This window comes from Plectropomus leopardus, chromosome 9 (genome assembly GCF_026936395.1).
Source record: "Plectropomus leopardus strain MGB_pleo_1.0 chromosome 9, ASM2693639v1, whole genome shotgun sequence".
NCBI classification, from domain to species: Eukaryota; Metazoa; Chordata; class Actinopteri; order Perciformes; family Serranidae; genus Plectropomus; species Plectropomus leopardus.
Window position 1 is genome coordinate 27,504,694 of NC_142184.1, and position 20,366 is coordinate 27,525,059.

At 38.9% G+C, this 20,366-nt stretch overlaps 2 protein-coding genes across 5 annotated transcripts in view; one reads left to right on the forward strand and one right to left on the reverse strand.

The window, feature by feature from the left end:
* Positions 1–6,037, reverse strand: part of LOC121946821 (oxysterol-binding protein-related protein 2-like) — a 28,989-nt gene extending 22,952 nt beyond the window's left edge. The window contains exon 1 of one of the 2 annotated variants that reach the window (XM_042491588.2): positions 5,910–6,037. The gene's annotated coding sequence lies outside the window, so the exon portion shown is untranslated. The remainder of the gene's footprint in view (positions 1–5,909) is intronic. The other variant, XM_088082422.1, reaches the window with a different exon arrangement.
* An 11,575-nt stretch (positions 6,038–17,612) lies between these two features.
* Positions 17,613–20,366, forward strand: part of mtcl2 (microtubule crosslinking factor 2) — a 122,935-nt gene continuing 120,181 nt past the window's right edge. For all 3 annotated transcript variants that reach the window (XM_088082424.1, XM_042492592.2, XM_088082425.1), the window contains exon 1: positions 17,613–18,937. In XM_088082424.1, coding sequence (XP_087938550.1) covers positions 17,957–18,937 — 981 coding nt within the window. In that variant the 5' untranslated portion in view covers positions 17,613–17,956. The remainder of the gene's footprint in view (positions 18,938–20,366) is intronic.

Sequence of the window (20,366 nt, forward strand, 5' to 3'; positions counted from 1 at the left end):
TGAGGGCCGACAAAAACATCCAAAGCCGCGGGGACAACAAGAGAGACGACCAGACACAGACAGAGAGAGAGACGATGAGGAGAAAGAAATTAAGAGACAAGAGCTGTTGCTATGTGCAACAAAGCCCAGTGCTGAGCAATGATAAAGCACACACACACACACACACACACACACACACACACACACACACACACACACACACACATCTTTTTTCGTCTACACCCACCTCACTCAATAGGTGACACACCTCTGCAGACCGTGTAACACATACTGCAGGTTAATTTTGCACACACACACTCTAAAGGACACTGAGACAAGAAACTCGACCATATCAAGCTTTAATATAACCAACAACAGAATGAACAATGTTTGAGTAAATTGTGAGAACATGATATATTAGAGAGAGAAACAATTTAATTCAAGTTGCCTGAAAGAAATGTAGGATTGGTGGAGTTCAGTAACCAGCTGGTGTCTCATCTGAACAGAATCCTGTCTGTCCAGACCGGTGGCTTCTCAGAATGGACAATTGATCCTTTTCTACTGCAGAAGTTTTTGCAGGAGCCCCTTAATCTTTTTACATAGTGATTTTATTTCTGCATTTCAACTGCAGTTTCTGCACTTGGAGCAGAAGTAAAACACAGAGTCCCGGTTTTTATCTTAACAACCCAGACAAAGATCTTGACACTGTGGGGGAAAATTCTTAAAAGGCAGGGGAACTAAATAATCGGTTCATAGCGTAGCACAGCTATATATAAAGTAAATTTTAATGCTCCTCATTCTTCATCAGCTGCTCCTTTAAAAATCATTTATTGTATATCCTCTGTAGGACACATCAGTGCTGCCTGAGGCAAGTGAAACGGAAGAATGGATCACAAGATCATTACCAACGGAGAGTCAATAGCCCACAAACGACTTTTTATTAGAGTACGACCACAGTATGAAATCAAATTCACTCAACCTCAATCACAAGACTAACCTTATCGACTGACTAGAGCAATTTGTAAGTGCTAACGTCAACAACATCTATCCTGGTCTGCAGAGGAAGGACTTGCACTGCTGGCCACATTAATGGCTGTTCAGCAGAATGAAAATAAAACTCAAAGGTACAGCAGCAATATACTGTACCTTATCATCTTAAAGCACACACTGGTGCAGCTAAAAAACTAGAAATGAGGAAGTATGATTAAACTGCAAAAAATATGACAGAAGAAGAAAGCAGTAACTGCAACTGGACTCCTAAACAGAGGCTGAAAAAAAGCACTAATGTTAATTGTAAACCAAATCTCATCTTGTCTCTTCCCATTCTATCTTTCCCCCCCTTTGCATCTTTTCTTTCTTTTTGAACTGAATCAAAACAACATGCAAAGGAACAAAGGGATGAGACTGGAACAGAACGAATAAAGGCAACAAAAACATTTTTACCATTACCCAAAAAATATCCACCAACAACAGTGAGAGGGAGTCTGGTGCAACATTTAGATTGCATCAGGCATTCAGCCTTAGATGATGAGCTCCGGAAGTAAATCACAACAGGAATAAACACTTTCTAACCCTCCCACACACATTGATATTAACAGTTCAGCAATTTGGGTTGCATCATACGCAAAACAACTTAAAAGTCAAAGACATTCAATGATATTTAATGTAAATAACAAGGATTTAAGCACATACGGCCTGGAACATGACGAAACCTTTTTAATTATTGCATAATGAAAAAAGGATGGGTGAAGAAACATTGGCCAGGAAGAAAAAAAAAAAACAATGCCCACACAGCTACACAAACACAGCTGCATGAGTCAGACTAACAGCACTGAAATGATAAGTAAATAACTTCCACAGTGAATATATGAAACCCTAATATTGAAGTTATGTGAATCAAGTCCATCATCAACAAATGAAAACAATAGCTCAAGACCAAGGCATGGTAATATTGGTATTATTGGCATGTCATCAGTACTGGCAGATATTGGCTTTAAAATGAAATATCGGAATCCGACCATCACTATAAGAGTATACATAATATGATGTTAATTCCATTACAGTAGATACTTAATCATTTAGGTGGGGAAAATAAGTGGATAAATCGATATTGGTATCTGTTATTGGCCAAATGACTTGTTACATATCGGCATATTGGCAAAAATTCCAGTATTGTGCATCCCTTCAAGACATGGTCTTCCATGTTAAGACTAAAACTAATTATTTTGACAATGGATATGTCCAACTACTTTTGATTTACTTGAAAACTAGACTTAATTCCTATGCAGAGGAGAATCCTGATGTGTTCAACGTGTGCTAGAACTCAGTGTAAACCCTCAGGGAAAAAAGCACTGTCTCATTCTAAGCAGGATGCTGAGCACACAGTCTCTCTCACACACACGCGCACAAATCGGCATTTAGAGAGCGTGAGTCAGCACGTTCCAGCAATACCTGCTAAGAAGTAAAACCTGCTAGGATGAGTCTTACATTCACATCACAGAGGTATATGGATAGAAAACAGGCTCAGCATATTCTCAAAACGTCTGTCATGCGTCCACCCTAAAATGCAAATGGCACTCCTGACTGAGTACCTATAAAACGACTGTGCTGACGTGTGACTGGTTATGATGGATTTTTGCTTTTGTGTTGAGGTTTCCAGGTGGCCCTGCCGAAAGTGTGTAGGGATAAATCTATAATTATTTTTTTCAATTTAACTTGTTGATTGTTTTAAAAGCTCTGAACAAATGCGTTTCACATTATTTCTAAATCTATGGGGTATCATAAGAACAAATTGTGTTTACATTCTCTACCATCAGTTTGTGCAGTGAGAAAACTTAACCAGATCACAAAAAACGTTGTCTTCATGTGCTGTGGTTAGAGAGCATTACCGAGCGAGAAGTGTTTGTTGATGCTGTCTTCACCATCAGTAAACAAGAACAGGAAAGAAGGAAACGAAAAGCAAATCAAGCTGCCCAGTTACCTTTCTGAACTGTACATGGTCCCCCCATGGCTCTGACATACAGTGATAAATCTAATAAAGTCAAAAGTAACATATTTCAAACACTATCTGGAAATTACAGATGATTATCTATATATCACTTATTATCACCCATATTGGCCAATAATAACAGCGCTCTGATATACTGGTGTGTCTGTAGCAGGCGTCTTCTCAGTTTGTCCCCATTGACCAGCATGCACTCCCTATGACCGTGAGCCAAACAAAGCAGAGCAAAACAATACAACGGCTGTGTATCAGACAGGATCCTGATTGGCTACCCGTTACCCTGCTCTATCATAAATTATACATCCAGTATTGTTTCTCTGTTGCCTGGATGGTTGCCTGGACTAGCTCAAACTCTGCCTCATCCCCAGGTGACAAGAGATATAGCCATGCACAAAAACAAAATGAAGCCCAGTTGTAATAAAGACTAATTGTTAGCTCTTCATATTATAAATATGATTTAAAATGTAATACGATAGGCATTAATGGGAAATTCTAACATCTAATTCTTCCTGAGAGACCACAAAATATATTCCAAATCCAAAAACTACAACTTGGGTGCCAAAGTATTAAGGTTTCTACTGGTTTTACATCTGCTTTAACGTGCATTGGTCGTGGGATCACTGCAATATTCCTCTCAGCTGTGTTGAAACTTGGCTTTTAGGACATGCCTTGCAAAATCTCTTTCCTGTTCCCTTAAATTCAACCACAGAACTCAAAAATACATATTGCATAATTGAAACATCTCTTAAGGTGATTGCAGAAATAACAGCTAACCACTAAATTAACAAACAGAAATCTATCCTGCCTCACTCTGCTGTTCCGCAAGGTGGATGGCCCATTGGTACAATTCGATGCTCCCCTTTCAAATGGGAACCATCGCCATAGCAACTAACTAAGGAGGTAATTAAGGCACCTTGGGAGGAAGATGCATAACAAAATGACAACAGCAGTAATTCCACAGAGAATGACCCGGTGTCTTGTGAAATGTAGCAATAAAATCAGCAGGTGTCTGCCGTCAAGATCATTTGGTAATTTTTAATAGGGCTGGGCGATATAGAGCAAATCAAATATCACGATATTTTTTACCAAATACCTCAACATCTATATTGCGACAATGTTGTAGGGTTGGTTGTTGGTGCTTTCACAAAGTATTTACACAATGTGACATTGTGATATAAATATACTAATGTGGAAATAATGATAAGTAGGTAAAGGTAAATAATACAACAGCAGAACAGTCTGGTAAGTTCAGAAAATTACATCACTTTACTGTAATGCAGCCTTTAAAAACAGGAAAAGACGACATAAGATTATATCTAGTCTTAAAAACATAAAAAACATAAAACATAGTCTTTTATCAGACACTATAATATACACTTGCCATATATACCTTATCAAGTATACATCAAGAATACAACATCTCACACATTTTTAGTGAAATTTCATATTCTATCTAGTTTCTACAAAGTGTTTCAATTAAAAGATACATAATTTAACCTGTTAAACAAATTACAAAAATATGCATACAGTAGTTACCAAAACATTATTAGTCTTACCTAAATCTTAGCCCACAAAGTTGTCATCAGTTATGTTTCAGTCAGTGTGAAAAAGTTATTGCTGTTTAACTTTAGTCAAGTGCAGCGCTTAATATAAGCATTCAACATATCAGTCTGGCAACAATTGTTACTGATTTATCAACAAAAATAAATAATCAGTGTCCTGTTTTAACAGGATGAAGTGTCTCACTAGCTCAGTATCAGTTCCTTAAGCCACTACCAAAAACGTGTCTGCGTCTTTGTCTGTTACTGTTATGCAAGGTTCCCAAGTGGTATAGTCAAAATATTTTCAGTATATTAAACAACAAGATATCAGTGCAGTATGTATCAGCACACACACTCTGTCTTTTTGTGTAAGCACCTCTTCTCAAAACCATCACAAGCCAGTTGGTGCAGGAATAAAATCTGTTGCTGAAAGATGTGTCTACCAAGGAGAGCAGATAAACAGCCTGCTGTGTCAGTGCAAACCTCGGTGTCATTGACCTAGAGAACACCAGCATTAGAAGACAAAGCTTTATTTAGTCTCTCCTGTGAGTCCCATCTAGATGGTGATGAGACAGTGGGAAGCCAAACAGGCAGGGGGACATTCCCACTGTTTGCTGAGCCAGTTAAACGCGATAGGAGGCGACTTTTGCCTACGCCTTGCTCGTGATAGATGCTGCTGGTGACCCTTCACAAATATTTCTTACACAAGGGAATATGACAGGTTTACCTCAGTAGGCTACTCTCCTTATCTACATAGCCCTTTCTTCTTTGGCTATAAGCGTCTCCATCACATTTCACCGTGGGCAGATTTGAACTGTCAGTCGCACTGCTGTCATATAACTTTGTAATTACAGCGTCCTAATGCATTAGAAAGCGCCTAATGGATAACGGTAGTTAAAATAAATATATCACTCAATTGTAAAGCTGCGTTTGGTTAATAAATGCTGTGTTTTGTTGATAAAATCTTCATTTACAACTTAGCAATGTCCAACTCGCCACTGAAGTGCCGAGGAGAACCCATCCCAACTGCTATGCTGCCGTGAACTGTTTGCTTGCTAACATTAGCACAATTGATCTAGAGTCACAAATCTAAACTTGATTAACCCTGGCTAACAATTATAAAAGAGAAAACGGCAACTAAATAAGCATATGGGGTACTGCTTGTTCTTGACAACTAACACCAAGCTGACAGCTTCAACTCTGACAGGACGTCAGGGAGCTTTTTGACAGCTAGCATTAACGTTAGCGGGTGGGCTAATAAAAAAAAGGTGGCTAACTAGCATAGTTAGCAACCTTCCTTGTACATAAAATGCAAAGCTAGATTGTCGGCAGTGAAAATACAACACGAGAGCATAGACAGAGCACTAAAATGTCTTTCGTCTTACCTCGGCGGGATGTGCAGAGAGAATGTTTTGACAAGTCCAGAGATATGAGCAGGAATTTAGTGTACAGCCTTGGATTGACACAGAAGCGGAAGTCGCTGGCAGTGGGGGCGTGGTCACACAAATGACAGACACGGTCTGCAGCCAATGAGGTGTAAGGAATGGAACGCTTGTCTAATAATAATAAATGTTGAATGGTTGTAGAAAACTGAAAGGATAATGTTAGCCATATGCATATGAAAAAACATGTTGTTTCATTTTCATTTTTGTTTCTTGTTTTTTATCATGTTGATATTTCATATCCAAGCCATACTTTGATCAGTTTCACTATAGTTTTTGTACGTTTTTATTATTATTGTTACTATTATTAGGGACTGTTCTCTATTTATCAGAGGAGGGGGGTGGCTGGGGTGTGCCTTTTTTTTAAAAAAAAAAAATCATTATTTTATCTAAACCCTCTCCAAAGCTACAAATATTTTTCCTTGAGCCTCTCTGAGTGACTGGGGGGAAATGCATGGCCCTCCCTACACCATAAATGGGCCCCATTTATGTTTTTCAGGGTTTATACAAGGTGCTTGAGGTGCTTGAAGCACTTGAATTTGATGCTCAGAAATATAAGTACCCGAATACCTTGAAAATCAGACATTTTTAATTTGGTCCTTGATAAAGTACTTGAATATTGTTGAGAGGAGAACAGAATGCTACATTATTTTATGACACATATTGGATAAATGTTTTAAACTAGGAGGCTGAGAATTTTTTTCTAATGCTGTATGAGCGATATGAGCTTGGAGCACCAACAGGTTAATAAACTCCTTTAGATAGCCTGCAAAACACTCACAGCGGTGCAATGTCAGCCGTGGCTGCAAGGTTGAGCTTTGTCAATCACATGCCTGAATAATGATAACCAACTGATTAATTTGTCCATTTTAGGCCCTGGTAGCATGCCTGCTCCACGAACAAACTTGCACAATTCTTTTGCAACCCATTTTTGTGTGGAGAAAACAGTTTCATCTTGACAATAAATGCTTGAAAAAGTCCTTGAAAGTCCTTGAATTTGCCTACTCCCTCTCTGTGCAAGTCCTGTTTTTTTTCATATTTACATCAAATGTAGGAATTGGAGCCTATGCAACGAACATAAGACTTATTACCAAAACAAACAATGCTAAAACGATAATTTTAGTATTTACAGTTTCTGGCTATGATAAATGATTTTGCAATTTTTATAGGAAAGATGACTTTCAAACCCACCGTAAGGTTTAAGGGTTCAGATGGTATTTAATAAAAATACAGAATACAACAATTTAAAGTTGCATCCTCTAAGCCAAGTTCCACCCCACCCCAGAGCTTTAAAAAATATTTTTGCACTTTTTTGCACCATCCCTTCCCCCAACTTAAGTAATGAAATCAAACATCAATCAGTCAATGAAACATACTTATCTCAGTTACAATTCTTTGAGCTTGCTTCTATTTTGAAACCATTTTGAGATCTGTTGCACCAACATGAAGCCAGGTGGATTGTGTAACAGAGGTGGCAACTGAACACCACACCCTAATGGATTCATATTCCAGACATCCCTTCATTATCGCTAAAGCAGATTAACTGAAAATGATGAGAATGACTGGAATGCATGTCATTGTACTGGGTGGCTCTGCGGATGTTGCATGTCAGCAGTTGACTGTGACTGTGATGATGATGACCGTGAAAATGGTGGTGATCTGTAGATTGATAGAAAATATGCAGATAGTTGTTCAAATTACAGTTCTAAACATTTTGAATCTTTACTTCTTAATCTGTCCCCTTTTCTGGGAGTTTGAAAACATCACTCCATGATGACAATAAAACTTGAGGTTAAGAATTTAAAAATCCATTCGCTTTCTAATTATGAAAAACTATTAACTTTGTCACGGAAAATGTTCCTTTCTCCAGCTCCACAGTTCTTGTGGTATAACATTTTGCCTTTGATAGCTCATGCTCATTTCAAGCCCTGTTTATGCAACATCAGCTTTTCCAGTGTGTTTTATCTCTCATCAATAATGCAGCCTGTCATTGATATGTTTGATACAGCTGACTGCCAGCTTACAAAGTAACACAGGAATGACAAAGAATTAGGTGTATGGTCTCGTATTTCCAGTACACTCTCTTTTTGTGTGCATGTTATTGTGTTTGCCAGCTTCTAATTTAGTCTTAACTGTGTTGATTTGCCATGTTGGGGATTATATGAAGACATATCATTTTTGTTCCACACATCATTGTTTGATATAAACAGCTTATAATCAGTTGCATAAAGCTTTTTAATTAGTTTTTTCTCCAAACTTGCTGGTCTATAAGACATACAAGACATGATGTATTTCTTATTTGTTTGCCTCAGTCAGACTGTGTTATTTAAAACTCGCAGTGGTGGTCATCTTGACTAAACACTGAACAGACAAAAAATGGGAAAAACAAAAAATATGAAAGTATGCTGACAGAGATATTACAGATCACCCCACACTGTTTGACTGATAGCAAAGGTTAAGCACTAAACGTAGAGATAGCATTAAAATAATCTGTGAAGTGCCAAATTTCCTTGCTGTTAAAACTGACTGCACTCAGAAAAGCAGATTCTTCAATAACGAGTTGCTGTTGTGGGCAGCATCATACAGACAAGCACTGTATTTCATTTCCCACCATTACATAACAATCACGATGGTGTGATCAGAGGAAAAAAAAAGAGAGAACAGAGGATAGGATGAGAAAAACCAAGAGATGAGGAGGGAGCAGAACAGTGGCACAGAGGAGAAAATGCTCTCTATTCATGCTCTCAGTGGGACACAGAGTCGTGCTTGTACACAACAACGCACACACAAAGACACAGTCATGTACTGTATACATACACATGCTCACAAAAGCATATGTAACACACACGCATGCACAATAGGAATGTGTTATTAGCAGTGCTGAACATTTGAAAAAATATCTCACAGAGACTCAACAAAATTAGAACCATTGTCTGCATGCAGTGCTTAGTGCAAAACACAAAGAGAGGTGTAAATTATACTTGTTCTTCATAACTGCTTCAAAGAATCAAAAATATCTTTCCTTGGGAAAAACATTCTCTTTCATAGTGCTATACATCATAAGGAAAAAGCAGCTAGTTAAATATTTAATTTTTAATTTGAAAAGTTTGCCTCCTTTTTGCTGTGTGTGACAAATTGCCTTTCAACATAAAAACACTTCTGGACAAGCAAATGCTTTAAACTTTACCATAAAGTGCACCAGGAAACAAGCTTTTCTTCCTCGTGTTCCACTTGCACTTCACTGTCAGTCCTGACTGCAGGTTACTCTGCTCACCACTAGATGGAGGTGTAAGATAGACAAACCCTTCAAATGGCAGTCTACTGTCTATCAGCCTTGTGGAATAGAATCTGGATAACTGGTATTTTATTGGTTAATGTCTTAAAATAGCTAGTTATCTAATTGTTTGTAATCATTTGTGATACACACAAGGTTGTGATGCAAATAAGGTCACAGAATCATTGAAACAGACTTTTGGTGAGAAGAATGTGTATTTATTGAACACACCTATTATCACATCATGGTATATGAATAAAAGTGCGTACAGTACACACTTATAAAAGCATAATGGAGGTATAATTTATAATACATCATCAAGATTAATTATAAGTGGAATATAAAAACTGAGGTAAAAAAGAGACTTTCCAACATAGTATGATGTGCAAATGTACATTAACAGTATTTTTACAACTTATATATTGCTGTATAATGCCTCATAATCTATGTATCTATCTATCTGAAATTCCAGTGAGCTTTGTGTTGGTTCTCTCTTTTTTAAACAGTGCACATGTACATTTGAACCTAAAACCCTTTCATATTAGGTCTTTTTGTGCATGCATGCAAAACATTACCTAAAAAACAGAACCCCTGGTGCTCATAGGGACTGAATGCCTTGCTCGAAGACACTCCAACAGGGCAGAGACTTTGATCATCCTCCAAATGTAGGATAATATTTTTAAAATGTTTTAATGAGGTGTGGAAACTGCTGCAGAGAAATGCCAGTTTGAACTTTTAATCCAATAATGGGGCCAAATCATCATAATATTCACATTTTTTTCACATTTTCTCTTATTCTATTTGGTCTTAAACAATGATAAGAGTATGGGATTACTCTCTCTCACACACACACACATACACATACACACACAAAACACACACACACACACACACACACACACACACACACACACACACCCACCCACACACACACACACACACACACACACACACACACACACACACATTCCACACTTTTAAGGAGCCCCAGGTGAGATCTGGCAGTGTCAGCAAGAGGTGTGTGATTTGATACTGTTATATATAGGCCATCTACTGTACCCAGCAGGCAGGTAGATCAGAGGAAAAACTTGTTATACCAGATAAAGTGGGCCACATGAGACTCATTTTACTCACAGGAGACCATATTCCTTTCTGACTCTCGCAGAGGGATTCAAAATCATCAGCTGAGGCTGACAACACAGACTTTCAGTGCATTCCAGTAGCACAGTGATAAAACATGAAAGTGACTGGAAATATGCAGTAATAATGAATGTGGCATAGATGAAAAAATATATGTAAAACTGTTTTAGTTTTATGTAACTGAAAATTTTAAAGAAAATATAAAGAAACAGTCAAACACTTTACTCCTTAAAGAAACCTAAACTGAAATAAACAGAAAGAAATAGGCTGCACACACCCACAAAGTACATTAAATGATTTACAATAATGGAAATAACAATGTAAAAAATAACATACGGCAACAATGAAATGAAAGGAGAGCAAATATAAAAGGAATGTACCTGTCCCCGCATGTCAGCAGGCAGTGTGTATAGAATTGGCACTGCTGATGCAGCTTGTCTTCATAACCACCAACACACACACCGACTGCTTCCCAATTACTCGACTGAAGATAACTTGCAACGACAGCAAGTTTCTATTATCGTCTTTTTTTTCCTCTCAGCAAAGCAGACTGGAAATCATGCACTCTAATACCCAGATAGGACGGCAATGAAAGGCACATCAGGGTGTTTTTTTTCATAGACAATTAGTAAAATATGCCCATTGTTAATATGTATTTGCTGGTTGGTTGGCTGGGTTTCCTCCCCCTGGTCTTACATCAAGGCCTTAACGACAGAGGGGTGGCGTGAGGCATTCATCACCTCCTTCACACGTGTACTCATTGTGGAGAGGTGGAATGGCATGGTTGTTTGCATTAAGGAAGCAAGTAATGAAGCAAAATTAAGATATCACCCCTAAAAAAAAAAAAAAAACCTTTTTAGATTAATACATGAGACAAATCTACTTGACTGATTAACCCAGAAACTACATATAGCAGATTGACCCATCGTTTCAGATAAAAATGAGTGGCAGATGACTGGTAGATGATTGGCCGTCAGACTGCCAGGCTGGCTGGTTGCCTGTCTTCTTTCTGACAGAGAACGCTCTATGTCCATAGCACAGGGATGCCCAGAGCATTTAAACTGTCCGTGGCCACTTAAAAAGTAGGTCTAGTTTAGGCCTTGCAGCCACTGTACATCAAGGCAAGCACAGCAGGAAAAAATATAGGTAAGTGGAGAGAATGGATTTTTTAATGAAAAAGGTAGTTTCATATTTTGTTGTTCCTATTTTACTTTTTCTAGTCTCATAGGCTTACTTAAGTTCAATGTGCTACAGTTAGGGTACATTTTCGAGGAAGACGCACAAGAAAAGAGTAACCCATGGATGACATTTTTATCGGCCAACGTGAAAGTTAGTATTTCCCAGGTTCCCACGATAAAAAGCCAAAGTGATTTCTCCATCGGACTGGAGTTTTCATGCTTCAATATCTTTTATGTGATGGGAAACGCAAAGTGTCAATTCAAAATCTGAAAATACAATCATCTCAGAAATCTCTAAGATGTCGAGAATTAAGTCATTATATTTTGAAAAAAAAAGAAGAAGAAAAAGTTGTTACTCAGCACCTAGTTTACCATTCGGATCACCTGATATACATACACTGATTGCCATATGGCATAGATGCGTTTGGGACTCTCTTTGTGCGGCACAAAGTTAAGTGAAGTGGCTGAATGCACTGGGGCGCTGCTCCAAAGTAAACAAAAAGGGGGGGGGGGGGGTTCAGAAAGATGAAGGTGGCAATATTAAGAGGAAACGTGCTTGCAGGGCTAAACTGGCATTAGTAAGTAGACACACACAAACGCTCCTCGAGAACACCTCAACCCCCCCGCCCCCTTTCAAATGTGTTTCTTCCGACGCCCTCTGAACGCCCCCCGGGGGATGGTCCCGTCCCCGTTTAAAAACGCTACACTACAGGATTAAACTGGTTGCATTTAGCTGCAGTTTGAAACGCAGGAAACATGAAGGAAAACAAAAATTGCTTCAAGTCCCCCAAAGGTTTGAAGTTGTATTTTTAAATACATATAATTGCGTTATGAGCAACAGCTCTTCATCATCACTAGAACGTCGTAAAAGTTAACCAGAAATGATTTTACTTTTAAATCAACTAGCATGTTTAAATCACGTCTATGCTAGCATAGACATAGCAGAAGCTACTTCATTAAAATGAGAAAACAGTGCACTGATTTTTTGCCGAGCTACACATAGCCTACACAGTAAAAACGCTATTCTAATGACAGGATTAAGTAAGATTGCTAATGTGTGTGTTAGAGAAGTCTTTTCGACAGGGCGACTAATTAATGTCTTACAATTTTACAGATACCAACATGCAGCAAACTGAAGTAACATTGGAGGGATGGTTGCAACACTGCCCTTCTGATACAGGTATTTCCCTTTATGTGAGTTGGCTTCACTATCTTGTATTTTGTGATGTTAAAGGGTTATTAGTGGGGTCCGGCTGTGTAGCACTTGGGTTTCTGCTTAATTATTCAATGAATGCCTTTCACCACCCCTATATATGCAACATTGGATAGATGCCTGTTCATGAATGATTCAAAGATCCATTCTGCTAATCCAAATGGCAATTTCCATGTTGAATTGGACCCTTGATAAGTGTGCAACTTCACCATAGAATTACAATGCACAGAATGGCAGCAAAAAAGTCAGTGTAACAGGAACCTTTCATGTAACTGGATTCCAGTTTGTGCACTATCAGCGCAGGATCATTTTGGCAAAATTGTCCATTTTCACAGACAACATAAGTACAGGTGTAAATAATAAAGTTAGTGATGGTTGAATTTCTTCTTGCTTCTTCAGCTTTAGGGTCCTGGTACTGTAGTGACAGTTTCTAGAATACATTTTGGCATTTAAATGTTTAATATATTGTGCATTTTAGTGGATATGTAGAAACTGCAGGTTTATTTATTTATTTATTTATTTCGATTTTCAATTTTATGTCACGACAAAGCTGTGGTTAACGTGGTTAGTTCTAAGCATATAAAACACTTGGATATGGTTTGGAAAAGATCATGTTTTGGCTTAAATACCCAGTCTGGACACTAGAAACACAGCTGGAAATATTCTGAACTGTCATTAAAAATATCCACTTTTGTTGTTTGTTTGTCTCAAACAATGGTCAACATCCCCTCCTCTTCTTGATGAGAAACTCAGCTCATAGACATATAATCTAAACTATGTCTCTTGGACACGTGTGACATGTACAAATGTAACATATCTGTGGTTTGCAGAAACATACAATGCCAGCATTTTATTCTGGGGACTTGAATGGCCGAAGAAAGAAAACTATTATCATGGAAATTGCACTGTATGAATATAGAGGTGATATTTTTGTGTCCTAGTGGTTACAGCATTTTTGTTGTGGAGCGATAATTGTATTTTTTAATTGATGTTTTGATCCTCCAAATATTGAATGATGCAGTCAGTGCTGTGGCATCTTTTTCGTAGATTTACTTAAACATTGTCCTTTTCTCTGAGTTTGATTCTGTCATCATTCAGCTAAGCTGCTTGCATGCAAACTATTCAAAGCTGCTTATTTTTTTCTTATCTTCAAAACAAACAAATATAAATGCAGCACTTTCTCCGCACAGGAGGATTTTCCTCATGAAAAGGATTCCAGACAATAAGTGTTAAAAACAGCTTTTCATCACTGTGAGCTCTTTATTTGCAGCCATTCAGTATTTCTGATGCGAATACAGATATACAGTCTATCAGATGTATTTCTGTGACTGCCACGGCAGGATCATTGGCCATGAATGATTTAAAGACTGCATCATTTCAAATTCACCCCTCAATGCTAGAGGATTTATAAATGTCACAGAATTATACAAATGTGAGTGGAGTGGAAAGTTTTGTGAAAAACACTTCAGATTTCTTCCTTTAATGAACAGTTTGATGTGAAATGAAACGCCTCAGCACAGATTGGATTTAGAATAGAGTTTGCCTATAATTGACTGAGCCAAAGATGATTCTCCATCACTACCCATCGTGTGAATAACGATAACGCTGCGTTATGCTGCTTAAGCTTTACTGTGCAGTAAATATCTGAACTAAGCTAAAAATGGGCCTTTTTAAAGTAAATCATGATATATTTTTGAATGTATACAACCAGTCATACAGCAGGGCAGGAGAATAATGGCACCATAATCAGTTTTGTCTGAAAAACCTGTATTACTCTAATTGTCATGGTACAATGATGGTTGAACAGTCACATTGTTTGCGTGCATATAAACAATCAGGTCAGTCAGGTCACATCAAACAAGACCTATAATACTGGAACATAAAAAATCCCAGAGTGGTACAATCTGTTCTAACTGCTCCAGTTCTATGTTTGCCGTTCTAGAGTTACAGCTCATAAATCATTCACAGAGTATCATTCTGCCACTGCATACTGTATCGACATCTCGCGTCGGTTCTCTGATGAGACTTTAATCTGATCATGGTCACAGTTTCACAAACAGCCACAACAGAGACAAAAGATCAGAGAGCAAATCTGAGTAAATGTACTGCTGCATTAACATCGATGTCATACTGGGATGTAATTGTGTGTAAGAGTGTATGCAGTCATACTATTAAGGAAAAAAAGCACCCATGGTTGAGAAACATGAATATGGTTATTATTATAGATGTGGAATAGATGGCAGCAGAGGAGGAGGTCTCTCTCTGCTTTTTTGCTTTAATAATGAAATACATCATCTGCTAATAGCTGCAGATGACATAATGTCCCTGTCACACGTGGAAAAAAACTGCAGAAATACACTTTTACCCATTAACGTAATGGTTCTTGCTTGCTCTGTATATAGTATATCTATCAAGAAACATTCTGCATATGGGAGTGTTGTTACGTCACATTTTGGGACAATGTGATCAAGAATTACATACTTAATGATGTCGCTGTTTCCAATATCATCAAGTATATAAAGCTGATGGTCTATTAGAACTTGGTTCTAATACTCATGATCCCCAGAGGACAAATCCTAATGACTGTGGTGTTCCCCTGACTTTCCCTGTAGCACCACCATGAGGTTGACATTTGTTGTGTTAGTGAAATGTCTTTCTGTTGGCAATTTATTGAATGTTTGACTAGTATCATGTAAATAACCACCTAAGTGCAGCTACTCTTATCTACTTATCTAATGCTTATCTACTCTCATTACTGGCTATAATCACTCATCCACTCATTTATTACATTTTTATCAGGGAAAAATACTGTAGAATTAAAAATGACTGTATTGAAATTATTGCAATCACTTTAAAAGCAAAGGTTGCCTTCCGTATTACACAGGAACTGAACATATGGGGGGCTGATGTCCCCACATTAGTCAGACATATTTAATATGTCTGATTAATTTAATTTAATTTAATTTCATCGGCCTCGTCCCACAGTCCAAAGACATGCAGTTTAGATTAATTGGTGGCTTTAAATTTCTCATAGGTGTAAATGTGAGCATGAATTATTGTCTGTGTCAGCCCTGTGATAGTCTGGTGTATACCCCCTCCTGACTTTAGATCTGTGGCTTTTAAAAAAATACTGTCTATTATAACAACAGCTGATTCTAGCCGGTAGAGTGCAGTAGGCTGTGTTCCAGTAACTGCATTAGAAAATGTGTGGACTGATGAATCCTGGGCTTTCTTCTCTTTTTGTAGCTGAGAGGAAGGGAGAAAGGAGGAAAGGAGAGAGCGAGAGAGAAAAGAGAGAGAGAGAGAGAGAGAGAGAGAGAGAGAGAGGTAATCTGAGAGAGACTGTGTTATCATGTGCACATGAAATCCCATAAAGTGATAAATTAATCATGATAGGAACAGCTGTGTCCATGTGTGAATTCAGAAACACTGCATACAGACATATCATTAGGATAAAATGTTGTATTAAAGATTAAGTTGGATATTTGGTAGAAAATAATCTGTAGTTATCTTTAACTATCATATTTAAAAACTCTTACTAGAAAGAATGGCATTTACTTAATGCTTATCAATAGATTTGTATTCATGTGGTCCATTAACTATTTATTTTTTGCCTCTGAAGGAGCAATAAAACATGATGGTGTACCACTCTAATGTAGGCCTAAAATATTTCCCAGGTACTACAGATGTTAAGATGTTAATGATATTTTTCAGGCAGAAAATTATGTTTTTTTCTGAGTTTCAGAAGCTTTAAACAATAAAATACAGGATTATTTAAAATGTAGTCATAGGAGAGATACTTGTGCCAAACCAAATGATATCTATAAATTACCAATGCTTTAAAACAGCTCAACCCATTGTGTGTTTATCTGTTCATCCTGTTGGCTAGATGCTGCATGCAGCATTGCACAGTGATCAGTAAAATGGTACAGTATAATATAATGGTTAATGAAGTGCGCATGCACCAACGTGCATGCAGCCTGGTGCAGTCGCTCCTGCTGGTTTTCTCAAATGTTATATTTTACATTTCTAACTACATATTTTTATATTTCTAACTTTACATACTTATACATTGCATTGTAGCACAAGGCTAAACCTTTTTATATTTTTCCACACTTTACACACTTATCATATTATACATATTTATAATTTTAAATATTCACATACTTGTGCTAATTGTTTATTATTAGGCCTACTGTATTTGTATATTACATTTTTACACACTTTGCATACATAGTAAATTATTCATACTTATAATTTTTTAAGATTTACATACTGGTGCTACTTGTCTTTATTATTACTGTTTTTATTTTATAATTTTACATACTTTGTGCTGGTACTTATTTATACCACACTGGGGATCGATAAAGTGTTTCCAATCTGATCACATATCCATAAAAATAAACACAAACGATAAGTAATGACAGTGTGCAGACAGAGGCAAGAGGGGTCAGAATCAGTAAATGGTGTGTAATTTTGGGGGAGTGGTCTTATGCTGCCACACATTACTGCTTTTCATATTGATAATTGTACATAAATATTTATAAGTAAAGTGGATTTTTGTTGCAAATGCCCCTATAGCATTTTATCACTGCATACATAGCTTTGGCTTTAAAGCAAAGCACAGCGAGCCTCGGAGAATCCTGCTTATTATGCATCTCTCAGATCATCCATGCACATTATTTTCTTTTGCCTGCCCCCACTGTCCTTCTAATATCCTGCAATGGTGGCGACAGAGAGCTGCAGAAATGAGATTCTCTCCCTCTCTCTCTCCTCCAGGGCTACATCCCGTTATCTGGGCGGAGAGAGGGACCTAACCATACCCACCACACTGCCTCTGTGTTCTCACCCACAACTCCTCCGAGCAGGAACCGGCTAGTTATTGCAATCAAGGCAGACATCCTGAAGAGAGGGGAGGATTTATCAAATCAAAGCGGAATAATTTGCAGTTTTTTTACACACACGGTGGAAAACGGGATTATATGTTGCGTCTCTGCAGTTTTTGGACTCCGCTTCCTGCTTCTTCGCCTTGCTGCCCTCCAGGAGCTCTCATTGTGGCCGGAGCGAGGATCCCCTCCTTTTGTGTTGCTCTGCAGTTGTTTATTCACAGTCCAACTTCTGCCTCCGGTTTCCCCAAATAGGAGGTTTCATTTCAGTTTTTCTTGTTCTGGCCAAAACGGAATGAATGACAAAAACAAAGGAGGTTGATGTCCATAACTCTCCGACTCACCTCGTCTTCGCCTCGCCCAAGGAACGGAGACTCCATCTCCGGCAGAAGATGGAAAGCGGAGGCGGGACGGAGGGCTCGGACAGCGGGCAGACGCAGCACGCGGTGCCCGCTCAGCAGCAGCAATCTGCGGGGCTCTCTGCGATGGTGTCCGCTCAGCCTCCGGGCGAGAAGAAGAAGATAAACAGAGCCCCGTCCCCGGCCAGACCGAAGGATGTACCCGGTTGGTCGCTCACTAAGATTCGCGGAGGGATTGGGACCCCGACTCTGAGCGTCAAGCCGGGAGCCATCCACCTGGGCAGCCGTATTTCCAGGCGCAGCCCCGTGGGGAGTCTTGCTGGAAAGGACGGTAAAGCTGAGAGGAGCGGTGCTGGCAAACCGGCGGGCAAATCCTCCCTGTCCTCCGCCGCGTTGTCTAAAACAGCCAAGGCGGCCAAGAGCACTGCAGGAAGGAGGAAGGTCTCGGACGCCAGCATAGGGTCCGACGATTTATCTAAGGACTCCGGTTGCACCACCGGGAAGCTCTCCCCGACCGACAGTAGCTCCGAGCTGTCGGACTGCGCCTCTGAGGAAAACAAGCTCTCCACAGACGCTGTGAGCAGCGACGCCGAGTCAAGGAGCAGCCGGGGCGGTGGGCCGGACGGAGACAAGTCGCTCAGGGATGGCGTGTTGGCGGACAGAGCTAGCCAACAAGCCGCCGCCAAGACCACATGTTCCTTCGCGGATAGGGACGACAAAGACCGTCTCTCCATGGGCGTGGAGACCGGGGAAGGGAGCATATCCCCCGGCGAGGAGCGCTCGGTCACCTCGTTTGACAGCAGGGTGCCTGCCAGCACATCCCTGGCTTTCTCGGACCTCACAGAGGAGTTCATGGACGGCATGCACGAGGAGTTTGTCCGGGAAATAGAAGAGCTCAGATCTGAAAATGATTACCTCAAAGTAAGTCAAATATAATTTCCTAACTGTCATTTATAAATATGTGGATTCTGAATTTCCCGGAAGGTGCTCCATGTTTCCCATGTTGTTTAAAAAATGTTTGCCTCAAGGCCTGGATCCTATGGGAAAGGTCTTAAACAACAAATAAAATACAATATGATATAGGCCTACAGTACTGAGCAGTATATATATATATATATACTGCTCAGTACTGTAGGCAGGTATATATGTATGTGTGTGTGTGTGTTTATTTCTCAGTTTTTTTTTAATAAAGTAGCCTGTCTTACTGAGATGCAAACAAAAGATATAGTGAACATACACAATGGGTCCAAACACCAAAAAGACAAAACAAAATAGCTTTTCCAGACTGAAGTCAGTGAGGTGTGACACAACCATAACAAAAGGTAGCTCAAACAATCAATATTGAGCATTAGACATGTCTTAATTGCAGCCTGGTGTATATACACCCAAAGATTACTATTGCAAATCTCATTGTCTGCCCATGAGAGTTCAAGACATGCTAAGTGGAAAGGAAGGTCACACTAAGAACTTGCAACTTTAGTCTGTTGAATTTGTTTTATTCTGAAATGTTTGCGTTTTTACTACTCAATACATATTTGATCTAGTTTGTGGCTGTATTTCAGTAAAGAAACTACTGAGAAATGGGTATGTATGATCATTGTAGCCTTGCTGTGATAACAAAGTTTAGGGTGGCTTGTATATTTTTTAATTTTCATTATCATTCATTGTCATTAGACCAAGATGCAAATCATGGTGTTTACCAGTATTTTGGATTTATTTACCATTTCACTGACTTGTTTCCCATCGTGGAGAGATGCCTTTGGATGCTATCCAAGGCTACTCACTACAAGGATGATGTTTTGAATAGCGAGAGTCTGCACCTTCAGTAGCACATGAGCAAAACATGCAGCCTCGTACCCTCAGAATGGCATGTTTCAAATAGAATATCTGCACGTTCAGTGTAGAGGAAATGTGAAATACTGTGAAGAGTTATAGATATAATGTGGGTGTATTTTGGGCAAACATGGCTTTTTAACATTATTTGCCAGTCAGTGTAGTCAGTTGTATTTCCCCCAGTTCACATAAGAGAGGTGAGGATGTAATTTTACTTAACAGCCTCAGGTGCTGTCAGTCTCTGAAGCCTGTAGAGAAATTTGCCTCACTCTGTTTTGCTGCTAATTTACTAAGGTATTGGCATAGTGGGGAGATGAAGTATCTCATGAATGTCAAGATGCTGTTTGAGAGTATTCTCCATCCTTACAAGAGTAAAACATCAGGGAAACATTGATTCCTTTTTTTTTTTTTTTTTTACACGAAATGGTCAAAATCATGCATTCACAAAACTTGACAGCAATACCATCTACTGTTCCCCCAACTACCAAAACATCAGCTCTCAAATCAACAACTAGCC